The sequence below is a fragment of the Hipposideros armiger genome, unplaced genomic scaffold, assembly GCF_001890085.2.
Source record: "Hipposideros armiger isolate ML-2016 unplaced genomic scaffold, ASM189008v1 scaffold_1017, whole genome shotgun sequence".
Lineage (NCBI taxonomy): Eukaryota > Metazoa > Chordata > Mammalia > Chiroptera > Hipposideridae > Hipposideros > Hipposideros armiger.
This window is the reverse complement of record NW_017732367.1, coordinates 336,787-353,793: the sequence shown is the minus strand read 5'-3', so window position 1 is coordinate 353,793 and position 17,007 is coordinate 336,787. Positions and strand designations below refer to the sequence as shown.

The following is a 17,007-nucleotide window of genomic DNA, read 5'->3' as shown; positions in this document are numbered from 1 at the left end:
TCCCTTGTGAAGGTTTCATGTTCTATATAAGGGAATGTTCCAGATTGCTGAGGCTTCAATTTTTTGTAATCTTAGCTATTTTAGGTAAATCTTTTCACAATGTATGACACACTTCCCTGCTTTGTAACTCGCTTATGAAATACGATCTAGTCTCCTTTCCCAGTTTCCTCTGATAGTTGTTGATCATCTGCCTGTTCTTTAAATGAACACATTCTCTTCCTGTTTTATATTTTCCCTAAGTGGAAAACCTCATCTAGCTCTAAGTTTTCTGTGTAAACCATTACATCATATACAAGTAGAGACAGTTTTAGCTCTTTCTTTCTGAGCTTTACGTCTGTTTTCCCCATTCCCTGTTTCACTGGCTAGGAGCTCTAGGACAGGGCTGAAAGGAGATGGTGAGAGAGATGCTGATCTTGAGGAAAGCGCTTTAAGTGTGATGTTACCTGTAGGTTTTAGGTCTCAGACGGCCTTCATGAGATTAAACAAGTTCCCTTCTATTCCTAGTTTACTGAGACTTATTTTAAAAATTATAAATGGTGTTGTTTCATCAAATAGCTTTTTCTGTATCTATTTAAATGATCATATGGTTTTACTCCTTTATTCTGTTAAAATACTTTAGAGGAATTTATTTTCAAATATCTAACTGACCTTGGTCATGATGTATTACCCTTTTATGTATTCCTGGATTTGATTTACTTAATATTTGTTAAAGAAGTTTGTATCTATAATCATAAAGGATATTAGTATATAGTTTTCTTGTAATTCTTTGTCTGGTTTTCATATCAAGTTAATACTGGCCTCACTAATTAGGTTTGGAATTGTTTCTTCTGCTCTGTTTTCTGACAAAATTTGTGTAGACTTTGTGTTTTCTCCTTAAGTGCTTAGTAGAGTGTACCAGTGAAGCCATCTGGGCCTGTAGTTTTTGTTATAGAACGTTTATAACTACAAATTTAATTTGTTTAATACATGAAGGACTATTCAGGTTATTTATTGAATAAACTTTGATACTTTGTAACTTTCTAGGTGTTTGTCTAGCCATCTAAGTTATCTAATTAGTCACAACAGTGTTGCAACATGATATTCTCTTATTGTGCTTTTAATGTGCTTAGGACCTATAATGATAACCTCTTTTTCATTTTTTATACTGATGACTTATGTTCACTTTTGTTTTTCTTGATCAGTTTAGCTAGGGGTTTATCAATTTTATTGATGTTTTCAAAGAACCAACTTTTGGCTTTATTAATTTTCTCTCTTATTTGCCTTCCTATTTCACTGATTTCTATTTTTGTCCTTTTTATTTCTTTCTACTTACTTTGTATTTTCTTTGCCTTTTAAAAATTTTTTGAGACCTTATGCCATTGACTTAGACCTTTTTATTCCCAAAATAAACATGTAAAAAGTTGTAAATTTCCCTGTAAGCATTTCAATTTTGATATGTTGTGCCTTTATCTTTATTGAGCTTGCAACATTTTCTAATTTTCTTTGTGATTTCTTCTTTACTTCATGAATTATTTAGAAGGCTTTTTTTTCCTCAGTTATTTGTGGTTTTCCTAGATATCTTGTTATTGATTTCTAATTTAATTCTAATTTAATTAAACATACTCTGTATGATTCCAGTTATTTTAAATTTCTTGTCTTGTTTTATGGCATAGCATGTGGCCTGTCTTGGTGAATGAATCGTGTGTGGTTGACAAAAATGTATAATCTGCAGTTGTTGAGTGTAGTGTTCTATAAATGTGCATTAAGTCAAGGTATGATGTGTTCAGATCTTCTATGTCTGTAACTGGTATTTTATGTAGTTCTATCTATTGCTGAAAGACAGGAGTTACAGTTTTCTACTATGATTTTTTTTTATTTCTTTTATTTTTGTCAATTCTTGACAATTTTGAAGCTGTTTTGCTAGTTCTGTCGAAGCTCTGTTACATGTGCATTTATCATTCTTACACCTTCCTGATGAACTGACCCTTTTATTGTTATGAAATCTCTCTCTTTAGCTTTTGTTAATAGTTATTGTCATGCAGTCCATTTTCCCTGATATTAATTTAGCTATTCCAGCCTTTTTATGCTTAGTTTTTACATGGTATGTCTTCTAACCCTTTATTTTGAACTTCTCTGTGTCTTTATTTTTAAAGTGCATCTTTTGTACACAGTACGTAGCTGGGTATTGCGTTTTGTCTGTTCTGATTGATAATCTTTACCTTTTCATTGGAGTGTTTAGTCCATTCACATAATACAATTATTAATAAGCCTTTATTTCAGTATATAGTTTTATTTTTTGTTTATTCAAAATTTTTTTCTTTCCTTTTTTCCCTCTTTTCTGCCCCTTTTGGATTATTTTTAAAAAATTTTTAATTCCATTTTTTTATTAGATTTTATTAGATTTTTATCTTTGCCTGATTGGTGTTTTTTTTTTAGTGGTTCCTCTGTGGATTACCATATTGTATCTTAACTTTCCATAGTCTTCTTAGAGTTAATATTGTATCACACTATGTAAAATATAGAAACCTTGCATTTATAGATATGCATTTATACCTAATTGTGTGTAGTGTAATTTTTTAAATTTAAAACTTCCATTTGGTTCTTTTTCACATTTTTAATCACTCTGCTGAGATTTCCTAGTCCTTTATTTATTGGGAACATTTTTTTCTGTACCTCACTCAGGTTCTTGCCTGACAATTGTAGAGTTTGGGTCATCTGTGGGTTGTCAGCTGTTGATTGTCTTTTCCCTTGAGAACTGATAACATTTTCTAGCTTTTGGTTATAGTACTAATTTTTAATTTATCCTGGATATTGTGAATGTTATTGTCTGTAGATTCAGTAATTTTTTATATTGCTCCTAAGAGTGTTGATGATGTTTCTTTCTCAATTACTTAGCTTAATTAGACTCAGTTTGTATACTGACATACCTGCAGTCGGCCATACCTCAGATATCAGTTCAGTTCTTTAAGCCTTAGTTGCAAACCACTTTTAGTTTGCTCTGCACATGCCTGATCAATGAGTCAACTGAAGACTAGTGCTAAGTTTAAATAGAAAATTAGGCATTCTTCTCCCCTGGCATTTTCCTTTGTGAGGTTACCCTTTCACTCTCCAGTAGCCCTGGTTGAACCAGGGCTTCTTCCTCTGTTCCTTTGGCCTGAACGACTGCAGCTTTTGTTTTATTTTGTTTTTCTCTCAGAGTTTTAGCCACCCAGCCTTGCTGCTACCATGACTTTAGTTACTCTTAGAGCAGAGTCACACAAAAAAATGGAAAACTAACTCTCTTCTGGTTGCTTGCTCCAGATTTCCACACCCCTCTAAGACTACCTGGTTTTGGTTTTTTTTCCCATCTGCAGAGCCCTCCAGTAGGTTTTTGGCTTGTTTTTGGTATCTTTTTCAATGATTATTTGTAGGAGGATGCATGGTCAGACACTCACTTCTTTATACCGGAGTAGAAAACCAACCCTTCCCTCTTGAAATCTTGTCTATTTCCACCGTACCCTAAGGTCTCTTCCTCCTTCTCTGCCCAATGACAAAATATAGCCAAAAGCTTGCAGAAGTCAGATGCAGCTAGAAAATCCCAGTGTTTCCACTTGCTCACTTATGGCTCCAGACAATCTCCTTTACTTGACTTTAGTTTCCCCAGCTACTAATTACTTTAGCTTCCCCCTCTATAAATTAGAGACCTTAATAATTCTTAGAGGAAGGAATAACTGAGTTTTAAGTGCAGTTATTATATGTGAAGCATACAACACAGTACCCAGCACATAATGTATATAAATAAATGCTCTGACCCCTCTTGTCCCTTCAAGGGCTCCTCTTCTGCATGACCTTAGAATGGCGTTTGGCCTTAGTCTACTAAGTATCCTTTTGGATCTCATTGACTCTTGGTTTCATCTCCTCTCTTAAAAGCCAAAGACTGCCAAATATAGTCAGAATGTGTCAGGAATTACAAATGTGAAGACCTCAGCCCTAATGGATGGCCCACGTGGGTTTCTCATAGGCGCTTCAAACTTATGTTCAGAACTGAGCTCATCATTTCCTCCCTCCATCCCCAGAGTACCCTGCATCTTCTGCATTTACACATTCAGTTAATAATACCATCAAACCATTAAGAAAAAAACATGTAAGGATTCCCTTAAATCTTTCTACGCCATATTCCTTAAATGGAATTACCAAGTCCTGCTGTCCTTTCCAAGTGTCTTCATCCCGTCTCCTCACCTCCATTGCCACACCTCTGGTTTGGTTCAGGTGCTCACCATTTTGCATCTGTACTACTGCTGTGTCTTCCTGCCTGTGGTCTAATTTAGCCAGTCAACTAGCCAACATGATTTTTCCCAGATTCAAATCTTTAACCACACTTTTCTCATTGCTTAAAAGCCATCATTGGTTTCCCAGTCCCTTCAGGATAAACTTCCAGCTCCTTAGTGGCCATCACAGAGCCCACCTGCCGCCTGGCTGTCTTCCACGTAGGCAGGCGCTTCACACTATCTGAATTGAATGCTTTGCAGTTCCTTAAATGCATCAGCTCTCCCAGACTCCTCAGCCTTTAACATAAACCCTCCTAACCCCACCCTTCTTCAAGTGGTTCTTACCTCTTTGTCCTTTGAAATTCTGTTCAAGCAACACCTTTTGTTTTTTAGATCCTCTCAGTGTAAGATGGAGGTCTCCCCGTGATCCCCAGTGTTCTACAGAGCGCTGATATGACTCTAACTCGTTATCTATTGTCACTAGATTGCGAGCTCCCCGAGAGCGCTAGAGATGACATTTAGGAATTCAATAAATAAGGAAGGGTCCTATTTAAACTTTTCTCATTGGTCGAAATCATTTGTATGAGCCAAAGTCATCCATCTTCATTCTATATAATCATCACTGAAATATATATAATTGACTTAAATTTTAGATTTTGAGTGTTTACTGAGGTCCAGTCAGTATTTTAACACTAAAAACCCATAGCGAAAGCCTAGGGTCTTAAATAACCTAACCAGTGATTATACCTCATTGAAGAATAGTTTTTCAGTCTTAGCACTACTGTCATTGTAGTTCTTTGTTGTGGGGCACTGGCCTGTGCATTGTAGGCTGTTTGGCAGCATCTCTATCCTCTACCCACTAGATGCTAGTAGCAGACCCCTTAGCCCCCACCCCAGTTGTGATCATCAAGAAGGCCTCCGAACATTTCCAAATGTCTTCTGGGCAGCAGGATTGCCCCCAGTTGAGAATCATTGCCGTAAAATTCTGAATAGGAACCTAAGTCACGAAATGCCTAGCTTTCTACCCTATAAGAATCACCAGTATATTTATTATATTCTCTGGTTACAAGCATATGATGTCGTTGCCTCGCTCTTTCCAGAAACTTTAAAAAATGAGTTCTTTTTATCTTTACTTTGTAAGTGGCGTTATTCCTATTTGCTCCTTTCTCCAGGGGCTCATTTGACCATTGAACTTTTAAAAATATAAGAGCAGTGTGGGAGTTGAGATTTTTCAGTGCCATGTTCTTCATAGTTTAAGCTTCAAAAATCATTACTTACAGCAGTTAGGGAGAGGAGCAGACTTCCGTTGAGTTGTTATAGTTAAACTGTATATAGTCTGAATTTGATACAATATGAAAACTTCTGGTCAAAATGCTTCTCACATTTTGTGTCGTCTTCTTTAATTTTGCTTCTCCTTCCTTCCTTTTCTTTTTAGACGATCCATGATCTTATGGGAAATGCTGTGAAGCCCTTACTGACTTCAGTGGGAGACGCTATAGAGGCCATAATCATCACCATGCATCAGGAAGACTTTTCTGGGTAATAACTTTAAACCAAAATTTTCACTAACATTTATTATGTTCGTTTTTCATTCTCTTCTCGACCCCTACTCCCTGTCTCCTGCCATCTAGGGCTTGGTCCTCTTGTGACAGGACTGGCCTCCAACCTTACGCTGCTTTATCCATTGTGAGTGCTATTTAGCAGATTAGAATTTTTCACTTACTGTTTTCATCGTTTCTTTCCTGTCATTGAAACATAGAATCATTAACATCTGCAGGACTCAGCTTGGCACTAGGACTTTCCAATCTTTTTTTCCTTTGCTTCTCACAAATACGCTGATTTGAGCTCTGACACAGGCATGGTATTACTTACATGAGCTGTCCTGCCTCTGCCTCTGCGCTTGTCTGAATCCCGCTCCGGCTCTGAGGGCAAGCTTGGGCCACTTCCCCTCAAAGAGTGATTTTTTTTTTCCTCGAGTTTTTTTCTCAGTAATCTAATCTGATCATGTCACACTTAGCTGTAAACATTTTGGTATTATTGCATAGCTGTTTCATATGTGTCCTGTTTTTCCGTATCATATGTATCTTGTGAATAAGAGCCATGGTTCCTAGCCCAGTGTTTACTGAAACCCTTTTATTTATTTATTTAAATTTTTTGGTAGTTTTCAAATACAGTCGGCACAAATACTGGGTTGTCGGAAAAGTCATGACGCATTTTTGCAACGAAAAACATAGAAAAAAATACGTCATGGCTTTTCCAACAACTCAATATTATATTAGTTTCAGGTATACAGCACAGTGATTAGACATTTATATAACTTAGGAAGACATCACCATGATAAGCCTAGTACCCACTTGGCACCATACAGTTATTACAATATTATTGACTATATTTCTTATACTGTATTTTATATCCCCGTGACTATATTTATATTTGGCAATTTGTACATCTTAACCCCTTCCGCTTTTTTCACCCACCCCCCGCATCCCCTTCCATCTGGCAACCATCAATTTGTTCTCTGTATCTATGAGTTTGTTTCTGTTTTGTTTATTTCTTTATTTTGTTTTTTAGATTCTACATATAAGGAAATCATATGGTATTTGTCTTTCTCTGTCTAACTTATTTCACTTAGCATAATACCCTGTAGGTCCATCCATGATGTCACAAGTGGCAAGAGTCCATTCTGTTTTATGGCTGAGTAATGTTCCATTGTATCCATTCCATCTTTATCCATTTGTCTGTTGATGGGCACTTAGGTTGCATCCATATCTTGGCTATTGTAAATAGTGCTTCAGTGAACATAGGGGTGCATATATCTTTTCTAATTAGTGTGTTGGATTTCTTTGGATAAATACCCAGAAGTGGAATTGCTGGGTCATAAGGTAGTTCTGTTTTTAATTTTTTGAGGAACGTCCGTACTGTTTTCCATAGTGGCTGCACCAATTTACAATCCCACCAACTGTACATAAGGGTTCCTTTTTCTCTTTATCCTCGCAAACACTTGTTGAAATCTTTTTAAATAGAGTGAAATGGTTTTAACTCTGTGTATTAGAAAATTGTCTCAATGGAGAATTTGGAATTGTTATTTACATGCTTAGGATGAATTTTAAAACAATTTAAGCTAAACATCTAAATATTAAAATGTAGATATATATATATAGATATATATCTATATATATCTATATATATATATTCCTAGTTCATACTTCGTTATTATTTTTGAACTGTACTGCTTCTCTTTATATTCTTGTTGTTTAAAAGAATATCTACTTTATTAAACTTCCAGCCATGTTTGTAGAAAAATTGTGTAATTATTACACCATCCTCTAATTTTTCAAATAATTTATCATTTAATTTACAAAGTATCTTTTGAAAACTCTATTTTTAATGTTATTATTTCGGTCTCTATTTTTAATAATAGTAGGAAGCACAGAAGGGTAAAGTGGATTCTACAAAAATGCTCTTTGGGAAGAAATGAATTTTGTTCAAAAGTGATCTGAAATGTTCCATGTAGACAATCACCAATGCCTCTGAAACGGGAGCAAAAAGGAAGCGATCTTTAGAGGCTTGCTCATGAGTGGTCAGATTTACTTCAATAATGTGTTCAAAAGCCACAACTAGTGCCTTCTTGGAGCACATTGGATGTTAAAAGTTGGTTTCCCAAATAAGTATGTTTTTTACCAGTTTGCTTAAATACTAGGGAGCCAGGTTGGTTCTCTGATAGGATTGCCATGAGTGTGAGGCGCTGTTTTAAGGTATATAGTATTATTCCCCCCCAAATGGCCTTGGATGAAATGGATGGCTCCATTTCAGCTCTCTCTCCATATACAGCGGATGTTTGAGGTTCCACTGCAGGTCATTTCCCATACATAGCAGTATAGGAGCGTGTATGCAAATACACTTGTTTCTTAGTGTATTTAAAGTATCACTCCCATGATAGTAATTTCTCCACTTTCTAGACTCTTATTATTAGTAATTCTAGTATGTTATTTTATATATGTATAGCTTACGTGAAATATAAGGTAAAGTTGGCTTGAACTTCAATAAGTAGGCATCACTTTTATGGTAGGGCCAGCCCACAAGGAACACACTTGGACAAACATTAGTGAATACCTGCCCTTCCATGCCCTCTACCCTTATTCTAGGTAAAAAGAACAAATCAGATTTACCTTCTAGGCCAACCTTATCTGCAGTGTGATTACAGAATCCCCTAATGTTTAAAAAGAATACTCAACACAGTTTCCAGGTATTTGAAATCTATTCGATAGGATCAGTGTATTTCTTTCAAAATTAGATAAAGCTTAAAATGTAAATGTGTGATTGACATAGTACATTGATTGAAATTCCTTTATTTAATGTAAAATGACTCATGTCCAATTACTTTGAATGGGAGAGGGAAGACAGTAAAAGTGGGAGGACCCTGCATCCTTGAAGTGGTGGATGAACACCTGTGAGGAGGGGAGAGTTACACATGTGACAGGAAGATAATCACCTACCACTTCTCAGTGTGCGTTTGCTGAGTCTTTCTATCTTCAACTTCTATATGTAGGCTGTCACTATGAAGACCCTTAAATTTCTGCACAACCTACTACTACACTTTATTAGAGAACCTCTTACTAAAAGCTTTGGAACAGTTTAAAAAACTGAGCTTTAGCAATTGCCAAGCAAGTTTTATATTCCAGTAAATTTAAATCAAGCTTCTAATTCACACTGAGAATTGACAATACATATTTCAAGATTTGGGGTAAGAAACTGTTTTATTTTACTTATATCAACACATGTTTATGGAACTTGTTTTAGTGTGTTATTTTCTAATCCTCAAGGAAATCATTTCTACTGACCAAATTAAAATTCTTGAACAATCCTACAATCCTCCAGAGTCATACCAAGATAACAACAGGGCTTTTGATGAAACATAAGGAGATATGTGAAAGAGATTGGTAGCTTTTTTCCCCCCCAAACTTGCCCTTTGGACCGATGAAACCTGGATAAAGATAGGCCAAGCAGTGGTCTGAATCGGGCAAAACCAAACCCCATGTGAAGACTGCCGTCACTCACTGCGGTTGTGCCTGCACTCTGTACCAAGCAGCACTCCACTCCGTGACACCGCAAACAGTCACATTCTGCCATGCCCCTGTCCATGGCCTTGCCACTGTTAGGTCCTTCCTACATCTTAGTACAGTCTCTTCCTGCTGGAACATAAGCCTCCTTTCTCTGTTTCTGTCTGCTTCTGGAAGGGAAAGACCTTTGGTTAGCATCCTACTTATAATAACCATTGCTCTAATTTGAAAATAATTAAGTTCCCCTCATTCTGTGGCTCTAGGCATTTGAGTCATATCTGTTCTTTCTAGACCATCACCAGTTTCTCTATATCATCCTTAGAATATGGAAACACTTATTTTTTTAAAATGATTCAGTATTATGTAGCCAGTGATCTCATTGGCTAGCTAATTATTATCAGGTGATTTCTAATTTTGGTATAATTCTACTTTCCTATAAATATTTCACATTCTTTTAACATATTCTTTAAAGAGCAATTATAAACATTTATAAATTATAAATAGCATTTCATGGAACGTCAGCTGGCATCATCTGTTGATCCAAATTAAAGCCTTTCCAAACTTCCTCATCTGGGAGGAAAAAATTGCAAACCATGTGTATTGTTACATAACCAATTCCACCATCAGAATGCTACTATTGGACTGATCAGATCCACAGTAGCACAAGAGCAGAAATGTCTTTGCCAAGAATTTGTTTGGGGAAGGTAGCATTTTCTGTCATTACAAAGTGTAAAATGCCATTTCAGGATCCATTATTGATTTATTCGCAAACGAGCAAACCTTGTGAAGGGGTGGAGAGTTGTAAAGCTGGGCGAGACCTTAGAGGTCAAAGGGCATAAGGCACTCGTATGACTTATCCAAGACAGGTGGTTGTCTATTTCATTTCTAATAATCTTTAGGTAAATGGATCCTGAGATTCCTTCGATAATCTCCCCAGCATCTTAAAGCAGTCTTTAGAATGTAACTTAAACATTGTTTTATGTTCTTTAACTCTTAGCAAAAATAAAGAATGCCTTTTCTAAACTTTAAGAGGAAACAGTGCTTAGGAGTGAAATAGGCCGAGGGAGGAACAGAAGTCAAAGGGGCGCTTTTAGTGCATTGACGGTTTTATCCTTTTGCAGGTCGTTACCCACCTCAGGAAAGCCCGATGTTCCCTGCTCTCTGTACATGAAGGAACTCCAGGGCTTCATTGCCAGAGTCATGAGTGACTACTTTAAGCACTTCGAATGCTTGGATTTTGTCTTTGACAACACTGAAGCTATTGCCCAAAGAGCAATTGAACTTTTTATCCGCAATGCCAGCCTCATAAGACCTCTTGGTGAAGGTGGAAAAATGCGACTGGCTGCTGATTTTGCACAGGTAAATGGATGCATAGCTACAAAGCGGAAAACGTTTCAGCCTCCATATTACCTATCAAACAAAAGACTAAATATTCGTTGGTGTTTTAAACACTTGAATTATGAAGATAAGTAAATTTGTTTATACCTAATTGGTAAAAAACAAAAAACTGTAAAGATACTTTCATAGTAGATATTTTTTCTTTGTATTTAACAAAAGAATCACCACTCATCTTCGGTACTTCAAAGTTAAGGTGAAGTAGCGCATTCCACAGTAAAGCAGCATTACTACTTTTACATAATATGGGGCTTTCTCACTATTTTACTATCCCACCAGGTCAGTATTGATAAGTAATTGATTAACCTTACTGAAAAATGATGTAGGCAATGAAATTTATCCCTGAAACAGTGTCAAGGGGCTGTCTGTTGTAGTGTAAAGAGAGAGAACTCCAGCACATCTGTGTCCCCCACCCCACCCCCACCCTGCCGCCCAGCATTCCAGGACAGCGTTCTAACTCATTCAGATGCACTGTGGGCCAGGCAGAGAAAGTCTGAGCATCTGGTCTCCTGTAGGAGTACCTTTCCTCTGTGTGGCCAGCCTTGAAATCATTCCAAGCTATGTGATGTGAATGATGTAAAATGACATTAAAATAACAGAACCATAATCCGCTTGTACAGAAAGAGGTTTTTTTTCTTTGTTCTTTAGACATTTTTTAAAGCCTTTTATAATAATAGTATCAGAGGCAAAGAAGAAACATCTCAAGTACACACTTTCATTAAAAGGTTCAGAAACGATAATTTGTATTTACATAGCATGTCAAAGGTGAACCCACTTTTAAGCCTTTCAAAGCTGTTAGATTTGCTAGTCTAATAGTTATTCAAGTGTATTATTCATAGTAGTTTCCCAGGTCCTCCCTGCTTATGAAGATAGGCACATTGTAATGTCCCTGTTTATTCCTGTGTGTATCTGTGAGCATGTCATTGTCCCTGCACCTCCGAAGGGATATGGCTGACCGCTGTACCAGGATGGTGGCTGTCTGAAGCTCCCTCATATCTGATAGAGTCACAAGAAGAATCAAGTACATAACGTAATGTTTCATGAGCTAAGCCCTTTGCATATCAGTTGGTCTAGAGTAAGTCATTTTCATCCCCAAATGATATACTTGAGACCACTAGACTCGTAAAGAGCCTTCCTTTGGGAAACATGCCTTCAGTAGCCTCAGCATGAAAATAGAAATTAATGTGGCTCCTTTTACCTTTCCCATTTCTATCAGCTTTATTCTCAAGCATCTGTACCTTTGGCTTTGTTATAGGTAAACTTGAGCTTAAAGAAAATTCTATATAAATACTGCCTTCTCCCTTGCTGAGCATACAAGCTGTTACTGAAATAAAGACGCAGTGATATACCAGGACCTGCTCTTATTTATTAGAAACAGTGTGAGCTACACTGAAAGCAGCGTTTGTTTTTCCCTTCCCCTTTCCTCCTTAATTTTGTTTTTCTTTTCCTAGCCTCTCCTCGCCCCTGGGCTCCCTCCCCCACCAGTTTATTTGCATTCTGCTCCAGCTGGTTCTTGAGTCACTTTCCTGGAGGCAGCACTTCAAGTCCAATTAGAGTGGCAGCCGAGCAGGAGACAAGCGAGAGATGGCCAGAGCAGAGCGGCTGTGCTGTGGGAAGGCTTTTTTTTTTTGTTTTTGCTTTTTATTTTAATGATACGCTACTTCTGCATCTTGTTATATGGAAAGCATGGTCCTTTAACCCTTGCTGTGGCGGCTGGCACCTGTTCAGAACGCCTAGCATCCAGTGGCAGGGCTGAACTGCCTCATTCCTAAAACTGCATCATTCAGAATTTTATTTGGCATTCTGTCTTTTTTAAGACATATTACCTAATAAACCAGATCTTTCTCCAGGTCCCTTCCCTTAAGATAAATGAAACTCATCAATCATCATTACTAATTTATGCTCTAAGGCATCCTATGTTTTTCTTTTTTCCTTTAATTTTTAGTAAATTTATTGGGGTGACATTGGTTAGTAAAATTATATAGGTTTCAAGTGTACATTTCTTTAATACATCATCTAAATATTGCATTGTGAGCTCACCACCCAGAGTCAGTTCTCCTTCCATCACCATGTATTTGACCCCCTTTTCCCTCTTCTACTACAGCCCCTCCCCCCTTACCCTCTGGTAACCACTTAACTGTTGTCTGTGTCTATGAGTTTTTGTTTGTTTGTCTTGTTCGTTTGTTGCTTTCAGTTTTACATCCCAGGTATCAGTGAAGTCATATAGTTCTTGATTTTTTCTGTCTGATTTATTTCACTTAGAATAACAATCTCAAGATCCATCCATGTTGTCTCAAATGGTACTATTTCATCTTTTCTTATGGCAGAGTAGTTTTCCATTGCGTTTGTATACCACATCTTCTTTATCCAATCATCTATCAAAGGACACTGGTTGTTTCCATGTCTTGGCCGCCATAAATAAAGCTGCAGTGAATATCGGAGCACATATATCTTTACAGATAAATGTTTTCAGATTTTTGGGGTAGATACCCAGGAGAAGGATTGCTGGGTCGTTTGGTAATTCTATTCTTAATTTTTTGAGGAACCTCCATATGTTTACCATAGCGGCTGTACCAATTTACATTCCCACCAACAGTGTATGAGGGTTCTTTTTTCTCCGCAACCTCTCCAACACTTATTATTTGTCTTGATGATGATAGCCATTCTAACAGGTATGAGGTGGTATCTCATTGTCGTTTTGATGTGTATTTCCCTAATAGCTAGTGAAGTTGAGCATCTTTTCATATATCTGTTGGCCATCTCTATATCCTCTTTGGAGAAACGTCTCTTCAGGTCCTCTGCCCAGTTTTTAATTGGATTGTTTGGTTTTTTTGTTGTTGAGTTGTATGAGTTCCTTATATATATATTTTGGATATTAGCCCCTTCCTTATCCGAGGTGTTGTTTGCAAACATCTTCCTTAAATATATTTAGGAAAGGTGTTTACAACGCAGCACTTCCTCAGTGTTAATTGTGTGTTTTCCAGCCCTGCAGTGACACTGGCTGCTGCAGTCTGTGTGATGCCGACTCCTTTGTTCACATCTGAACCATGTACCCCAATTTTAGAACATCCCTGCACTCACTCACCTTGGGAGTGACTCTTGGGCCTGTGTGTTGGGGGCACAGGAGAGATACAAGGAAGCACTGTCATAATCATACCTGTGACCAGTAATTTTGGCAAATATTGTCCAACTTTTATATCATTCAATCCCCCATATTTAAAAAAATTAAAATGAATTTGGGGTTTTGAGTTGTTTTTTTTGTTTTTTGTTTTTTTAAGATTTTATTGTGGAATTGGGGGAGGGGAACCGCATTGGGGAATCCGGGAAGGGGAACAGATAAGTTGCTGTCCTTTTGTTCTTCAGTCTAGTTGTGGAGGACGTCGCTTCACTGGCCCATGTTGGTATTATCATTGCACTCTACCCAAGTGAGGCAGTAGCTCACCAGCCATTGGACAGCCACTTATGGCAGCTCACGGCAGCTCACACCAGCTGCCAGCTGCTCATCCTGGCTGCCAGACACTCATGTTAGCTCACGGCAGCCCACTGCAGCAGGGGCTGCAGCCTATGCCTTCGCCGGCGACTCAACAGCAGCCCAGCTCCAGGTTGAGCTGTTGTTCACCACCTTAGCTGTAGAGGGCGCAGTGTCATTGGCCCTCATTTGGGATCCGAACTGGGGCCCTGCTTCTCAAAGCTGGTGCTCCCAAGCCAACTTGTAACCAATGCGCCACTCAGCTGGCCCTTGAGTTGGTTTCTTGCCACAACTGCAATTATGTGCTCTTGCATCTCAGCTTTTTGAATTGAACTTGGTTGGAAGTATTTTTCTAGGGTCAGTCAAAACAAACAACATCACCCTGGCATTTGTATTCGTGACAGGTATCAACTGGGGACTACAAAGCCTTTGACTGCCTCATTATTGAAACTTCTACCAATTTGTAGTCAAAATTAAACCAAGCCATCAAGGTCACTGGAATCAGGAATACACAGATCCTCTGAGAATTTGAAAAGTGTTCTTGTAAGAAAAGTGCCTGCCATTCTGGCATTAGGAACAGAAAGAGAAATTGCTCAAGAAGGGGCCAATGGAGTATGTTTGGGAATGCTGATTATTTGGCATAAAGTCCAGTTACAAAGACAGATAATAATGTATGTTAAAGATTTCTTTAGGAATCCTAATTTCTCCCCACCGGCACCATTGTACAGGGAAAGAGAAAGTGGTTGCATGGTGCCATCTGCATAGTGTTCCCACCATACAGCCAGCCCCGTAGCAATCAGGTCAAGGCACGAGGTGGTTTCCTGCAGGTAATTAATTTCTTACTGTGACCACATGGACTATGTGTCCACACGATCACAGCCGTTCTAAGGCAGGAAGCTTGTTCAAGGCCACTGGGGTTCCGCTGACTCAGAATCTTTTTAGGGACTCGTCCACACTGTCCTCTGAAGCACACACCCTACCCTGCGCCTCAGTTTCATTTTTTCCCTGAGGGAAAGGATGCCTGTTGAAATTAGCATTAAATTATTTACTCGGTGGTACTTTTAGCAGTTTCTATTTAAGGTCTTCTAGTGTTCTTGAAGTGTACATGTATATCTATATTTCACTCTGCCTGAAAGTACAGTCTTAGAAAAGAAAACAAAATAACCAAGATTCTAATGTCTGTTCTAATTCCTATTCCTTTTTCTCCTGAGCAATGTCAGGGCAGGAGTGTCCTAGGAGCATCCAGAGATGCCCCGTGGTTAACCAAATGTCGGTGGGTAGCGAACAGCTCTGTAATTAGTTCACTGGGCCTGCAGCTGACCACTCATCCCTCCACACAGGAGAGCCGGAGAGAGGCAGTTGCACTGGCCATTTTTTATATCCACAGCTAATTGAAGAGTCACCTCCTCTAAAAGGAACACTCCTGCCCTTTAGAAACCTGGCTTTTATTATTAAACGGAATTCTGGCAGAAGAAAATGGTTTTCAGTACCCTCGAGGTCCTTTATGGATGAGAAATTTATTTTAAACACTTAGCATTTTGAAGTTGTCCTGTGGCATACAAATCACCTGCATCATCATAGATTACACAGCCATTCGAGGTCATACTCTCTCATATTGTAATTCTTTTCCTAGCCATATGTTTCTTTAAACATTCAACCCTGATCAAGTACTAAGGCAAATGTTGTTTGGTTTAATTTTTGAAGATGATGAAGCCCACTAGGGTAACTGAAAAAAATTGATTAAAACATTTCATGAAAAATACTTAACGTAATTTCAGTGTGTAAAAAACCATCATATATTGAATTGTTGGAAAAGTCATGACGCATTCTTTTTTTTAAAGATTTTATTGTGGAATTGGGGGAGGGGAACAACGTTGAGAATCGGGGAAGGGGAACACATAAGTTGCTGTGCTTTGTTCTTCAGTCTAGTTGTGGAGGACACCGCTTCACTGGCCCATGTTGGTATTATCATTGCACTCTTCCCTGGGGAGGCAGTCACTCGCTGGCCATTGGACGGCTGCTCACGGTGGCTAGGACAGCTCAGGAAAGCTCAGGAAAGCTCACGCCTGCTGCCAGCCAGCCCCACTGCAGCCTACGTCATCGCTGGCAAATCGCGGCAGCCCAGCTCCAGGCCGAGCTGTTGTTCACCATCTTAGCTTGTAGAGGGCACAGCATCACTGGCCCTCATGTGGGATCCGAACCGGGGCCCTGTTTCTCAGAGCTGGTGTCCCAAGCCAACTCCTAACCAACGCGCCACTCGGCCAGCCCTCATGACGCATTTTTGCAACAAAAAACATAGAAAAATATGTCAGGACTTTTCCAACAACCTATTATATGTATGCACATAGAGAGAGAGAGAGAGAGAGAGAGAGAGAGAGAGAGAGAGAGATGATGGAAATTACCAACTCAGAGATACATGATAATCACATTTTAACTTCATGCTTATTGCAAAATAAATGAAGAAAACCAGAGCCTCTCAATGAGTGAATATACTAAACAGGCCCCACGGAACAGCCCATCACCCACTGGCTTTTGAGTTTAGCACTGGCTCGAAGCTGCTTTGTTTTACATTGTTGTCAAGAATCCTGACTTTTCTTCCTTAGGGTTTTCTCTCTTTATTTATTTATTCTCTATTTTCATGAGTTTTCCAACCCGGTGAGTTTTCCCCGTAGGACATACAGTGTATATACTCTGAATCTATATTTAGAGAGAAATCTACCTGGCCACGAGTCCCCCTCAAGACCATCTCTAGGACACTGCCCTCCAGCTCTGCGCTGACATTCAGTTCATACATCTGATACCACACTTGTCATTTTGCTGAATAATCCTCATTTTGTGTGTGTGTGTGTGTGTGTGT

The 17,007-nt window shown here is 38.5% G+C and overlaps 1 protein-coding gene across 1 annotated transcript in view; it reads left to right on the top strand.

Moving 5' to 3' along the window:
* The window catches only part of COG5 (component of oligomeric golgi complex 5), a 191,061-nt gene that overhangs the window by 146,866 nt on the left and 27,188 nt on the right, over positions 1-17,007 (top strand). Inside the window, exons 12-13 of the mRNA XM_019631601.1 lie at positions 5,662-5,765; positions 10,408-10,645. Of these exons, the coding sequence (XP_019487146.1) occupies positions 5,662-5,765; positions 10,408-10,645 (342 nt within the window). The remainder of the gene's footprint in view (positions 1-5,661; positions 5,766-10,407; positions 10,646-17,007) is intronic.